General features: G+C 38.0%; 1 protein-coding gene across 2 annotated transcripts in view; it reads right to left on the reverse strand.

Annotated features, from left to right (window-relative positions):
• Positions 1-2608, reverse strand: part of rgs19 (regulator of G protein signaling 19) — a 45830-nt gene extending 43222 nt beyond the window's left edge. Inside the window, exon 1 of one of the 2 annotated variants that reach the window (XM_053644461.1) lies at positions 2537-2608. In XM_053644461.1, the coding sequence (XP_053500436.1) occupies positions 2537-2593 (57 nt within the window). In that variant the 5' untranslated portion in view covers positions 2594-2608. The remainder of the gene's footprint in view (positions 1-2536) is intronic. The other variant, XM_053644458.1, reaches the window with a different exon arrangement.
• Between the last annotated feature and the right edge of the window lie 3055 nt (positions 2609-5663).

The following is a 5663-nucleotide window of genomic DNA, read 5'->3' on the forward strand; positions in this document are numbered from 1 at the left end:
TCAATGCAGTATCGCTGAGGCAACTTTCACGTATTCAGGACATAATTACGAACTCTTGACCTCAAACAGACTCAAAAACATTTTATATGTAACTCAATGTTTTCTCGTCTGTGTGAGTATACATAACTTTGTACTTTTTGTGTTCTTATTTTGGTCTAAATGCTTTTACTTATACATCCCTGGCGTGTAATACGTGTAATCTATATATTGCCAGTAACCGCAATGTCAGCATGTTGCCAGTAGATCTAATATCTGGAATGGTAGGTTAAGTGTGTCCAAATTCATGAAATTTATTGATCATTATGAAAGCTGCAGTAACACAATTCCTTGAATGCATGGGCTGTACCGTATTACAGAGACAGATTATAGGATGATGATTGATGAATAGGATTGATTGAAATATTTCTAATTGTACAAAATCTTATTTTTGTTTTACTGTTGTATAGTAAGTGTGTCTTGTGCCATTGCCTGTCTTTGAATTTATAGTATTATGTTGCACTTGTGGATCTGTTTCACATCACTTACATTTGCACTTAATGTAGTTCTGTGAATATAATGCAATCGTGTACGGTCTTGAATGTTGAACTGTGGTACTGAAAGCACTATATTTTATCTCAATGTCTATAGATGGAACAAAAAATTTACTTGGCTTCATTTAAGCCGTTGTACTGTATTTATGGAATATAAGGTATTGATAGTCAAAAGGTCTCTTCAGTATTGATTTGTGCTGTTATGCAATTCTAGTACCAGACACTCAGGAAAAAAATAGCCTTTCTTTGTCACTGGGATGGTACCTTCAAGGGTACATCTTTTAAACATTTAACAAACTTCTGCTTGGAAATGTGGATAGAGTGTACCTTTAAAAGTGATTTAAGGTGCTTAATTGGACCTCACAGTGATTACCTAAGTAAAGCTTTAAAGGTACATTACATACACCTTTATAGCTTAAAGATACATACTAAAAGTACAAATGGAGTACACTTGAGGGTACCACCCCAGCAACAACGAAAGGTAAAGATTAGTACCCTTTTTTCTGAGTGAATGTCAGTTGAGTAACGTAACAATATTCTGACAGCAACACAGATTTAGAAAACCACACACTCTTTCCTGTATTTTGAAACGTCAGTTACTGTTTATTAATCACTAGATTTTCTACGTCAATATGCATTTTTCCATTGAATTACTAAAATGACTATGATTATGTCACAAAGAAAAGGGAATGTGCAACTTTTCCTCTTCTTCACGTAAATTCCTGTTAACCTCGGGAGTTCTCTGAATTACGTCAAAAGCGCGCGTGTGCTGCGCGTAATGCGCTGAGCTTCCACAACCACACAAGGCGCGCGCTCTACGCGACGCCGCACGCGAACGCGTTCAAAGCTCCATACCGCCACGCGCCATTCTTGCTCCAGGACCCGCCCACTCCTCGCTAGACTAGCACGCGGGGCGCGCTCCCGATTCATTCAACCCGAAGGTGTCGAGCGTGACGCGGGAACGCGCTTTACTACACCAGAACCACAGGGAGAGGGGGAGAGAGAGGGAGAACATTTTTCGAGATGTGAAAAAGAACTCGAGAGAGCATGCAGTGGAGAGAATTACGACGATAAATATAACAACGATACAAAAATATAATTAGCGAGGAGGAAAAAAGCAAATAAGTAGACTATAATTAATATAAACTACAAGCTATGTTTGCCACCCACACTTCCTATATGTTTGACTTGAAAACTACCCCCTCCCACAACACTGTAGGCTAATCTATGTATTAGGTGAGTCTCTTCGAATGTTCGCTTTAAAAACCCGGCATCGGTATGGTGATAAGGACTTTGTGAATAGGCAAAAAACTGAAAACACTATGTAAAATAGCACATTGTTTAAAACCGGCTGTATTCGGAAATCTGCTTCGATAGCCACAGGATATCTTCACTGACTCGCTGCTTTTTTCCTCGAAAAAAAAAAAACCCCACACACACACAAACAAAAACAAACTGGCTCTTAACAACTCCCGGTAGCAAACCTTCTTCCTATAGGCTACCCGTTCTTCCCATAATAAACAAATGCACACAGAAGACGCACGATTCTTCTCATGGAACACTTCGGAAAATTAGATCATAGCCCCGGTTTTGAAACAGCGGTAGACATGCCACAGACAAATGACAACTACCGTTTCCCTCTGTGTCGATACATCTCATTTTACTGCAACACTAATCAGCTGTAACACATGGGAAATAAAGCCATAGTAGCCGCGTTCTCAGTTGCAAATAGCCACACTAGTTTACATAGCTTATCACAGACATTCGTCTGTTTCTAGGAAAGGTGGTTTCACATTGAGTCCTAAGCGCTTCCAGGCTGGCAAAAACCAAACAAACAAACAAAAAAAACAGGTTTAGTGTTGATGTGTAAAAAAGGAGACCGGGATTTAACTGAGGACGACCCCGTTCTCGAGGAAATCACGAACCTTTTCGAAACGGGAAAACCCACCATCCGCTGGCAAACTGAAACGTTTCGCTTAAAAACGCTATTAGACGACCATACTTACAATTTTGGCATTAAAATGGTCTGGTGGGCGGTAGCCGTTTCGTTTTCTGAAGCACATCCGTTTCTTTCTTTCTTTTTTCTGTTTATATATATATATATATATATATATATATATATATATATATATATATATAGGAATACAGTATCGTTTTTCCTTCTCCAGTATTTCAGCTTCGGAATCGACACCCTTGACGGAGGCAGGCTAAGTATGTACGGCGCATGCGCGAACACAGTCTGTTCTGCTCGACCGATTGACGAAGGACTTCCTCAGTACTTGTCATTTCCAATGAACTCCTCTCACCGAGAACCTTTACTCAAGAACCTCGGTTTTTTCCCTCATCTATCAAATAATGAAAGAACCTAGGAAAGAAAGCATACTGCTTTTTACATCTGAACAAGTTTTTGTTGTGTCTTTATGAATTTGGCAAACAGATAAAGACAAACATGCCCCATAACCCATATATATTCCCCAATAAAATGTTTCATAGGCCTTCTTCTTGTAAATGACCAAGTATAATCTATAAACTACCAGACAGGCCTTTTAAATTTCCTGCAACTATGTGGAAAATGTCTTTTAATGTTACAGTATTGCCTAGAACTTATAAATAAAAGTAAATATAAGATATAAATCATAGGTAGGTAGAAATTATTTCCTATCTTTAGATAAATCCCAATGTCAACCAGCAGGAGGCGCCAAACACCACGAATAATAAACGCGCACATGATCCAGTATTACAAACCGCATAAAACGTCTCAAACACCTTGCAAGTAAAAGTATAGTAATCATAATAACTCTAAGGATACAATAATACAATAACTAACAAACTATATATATATATATATATATATATATATATATATATATATATATATATATATATATATATATATGAAACCTCTGAAAAATTGTGAAAGTTTTACACTGACTATTGACACCTCTGTTATCTCTCCTTCCCTTCGGGTTAAGAGTCTGTGTCATCCTTGAAAGTACTTTATCGTTTCAGGCACATGTAAATAACATTACACAGTTAGCATATTATCATCTGTGAAATATTTATCATCTTTGACTATCTCTTACAGCTAATAGTACTGCTGTCCTTATACAAGCATTAGTTACATCTCGTATTGATTATTGTAATTCCCTTCTCAGTGGTGTTTCACAAAAGCTTCTTCACAAACTTCAAATGGTCCAGAATTCAGCAGCCCTGATCATTACATGAACGCCTTCAATTGAGTCTCCAGTTCTTAGACAACTCCACTGGCTTCCAGTTAGATACCTGATTCAATTTAAGATTGAACTTTTCATTTATAAGACCCTTCATAATTTAGCACCTTCATATCTTCGTGACCTTCTTTATGTTTTTCACCTACCCAATCTCTTAGGTCTTCTGCTACTGTAACTCTTGTTACACCTTAGATATATCAAAATTATTCAACCCCCATTGCAAATCAGGTTTATTGTCAAAATTTCAGCTGTTTGGAATGATTCAAGTTGTTTCCCCAAATTCAACTGAAAATGCAACTTATCATGATTTCTCCAGTTTCAAAATTATTCAATCCCCTGAATAGAATCCCTCACAACAACACAAATATGCAAAACAGATGTTGTCTCAAGCACACCTAATGCAACTAATCAAGGGTTTCATTAGTTGCACCAGGTGTGCTTGATCTGGAACACATGAAATACCTGAACTAGCTAGGGGGCAGAAAATGTATGAAATGTCTGGATGGGGCAGACAAAGGAAACTATCAACAGTTACAACCAGATTTTTGAGAAGGCAGGTTGTGAAAAACCCTTGAGTGACTGCAAAAGACCTGCAGCAAGACCTGGTGGCAACAGGCACTGAGGTTTCAGTGAGCACAGTATGGCACGTACTAAATGCAGAAGGTTTCCATGCCAGAACTCCAAGATGTACACCACTACTGATCCAAAAGCACAAGAAAAGTTGGCTCAAAATCATATAAATATGCCACAGAAGTTTTGGGATTCTGTTCTGTGGAGCGATGAAACAAAACTGGAACTTTTCAGCACGATGGATCAGCGGTATGTCTGGAGGAAGAAGAATGAAGAAAGAACACTCTGTCCACAGTCAAGCATGGTGGTTTCTTGGTGATGCTCTGATCCTGCTTTGCATCCTCTGGCACTGGAAACCTGCAGTGTGTGGAAGGCAAGATGGATTCATTGAAGTGTTAGGAAATCCTAGGACAAAACATCATGCTGTCGGTGAGGAAGTTGAAGCTTGGGCATCATTGGACCTTCCAACAGGACAATGATCCCAAACATACCTCAAATTCCACCAAGGCTTGGTGGAAGAAGTCCTGGGAGATTCTATAGGGCCATCACAATCACCTGACTTGAACCCCAGAGAAAATCTCTGGTGGGATTTGAAGAAGGCGGTTGCAGCATGCAAACTCAAGTATATTAATGAACTGGAGGCCATTGCTCATGAGGAATGGATTAAGAAGCTGGTGTCTGGCTATGAATCTCATTTACAGGAGAAATCATTATAAGTTGCATTTTCAGTTGAATTTGGCCACTTGAAGCATTTGTTATATATATATATATATATATATATATATATATATATATATATATATATATATATATATATATATATATGTAACAATAGTTATAGGAGCAGAAGACCTAAGGGATTGGGTAGGTGAATAAACATATATATATTGATATATTAATTGCATGTTTAAGCAAGCAGATTTTAGATGTTGACCAACTCTGACCAGATTAATTCATGATTTCAAACCCTTATAGAAATGTTTATTCACACCATAGCAAACAGTAATTGAAGGATAAGTGTAACTGCCACTTGGTGTCAGTAGAACTCTCTGCTTCATTGTAGTTGTGCATTTGGCAATACAATACAATGAAAGCTTGACTTATAGCAAGTGCAGTAAATGATGTGCTGGGGTTCTAGGTAACCCAAGGAGTGATTTTACTTAATGCACAATGTTGGGCTTTGATGATGGCTTGCACATTGCATGATAATGTGCATTGACTGTAGCATCAGCACTGTGCAGTAGAATTTCGCTATCCAGAGTGTATTTTCTATCAGATACTGTTTAAAACTGCACACAATTAATTTTCCAAATCTCTCTGCATGCAAGCTTCT

This window comes from Ictalurus furcatus, chromosome 15 (assembly GCF_023375685.1).
Source record: "Ictalurus furcatus strain D&B chromosome 15, Billie_1.0, whole genome shotgun sequence".
Taxonomy (NCBI): Eukaryota; Metazoa; Chordata; class Actinopteri; order Siluriformes; family Ictaluridae; genus Ictalurus; species Ictalurus furcatus.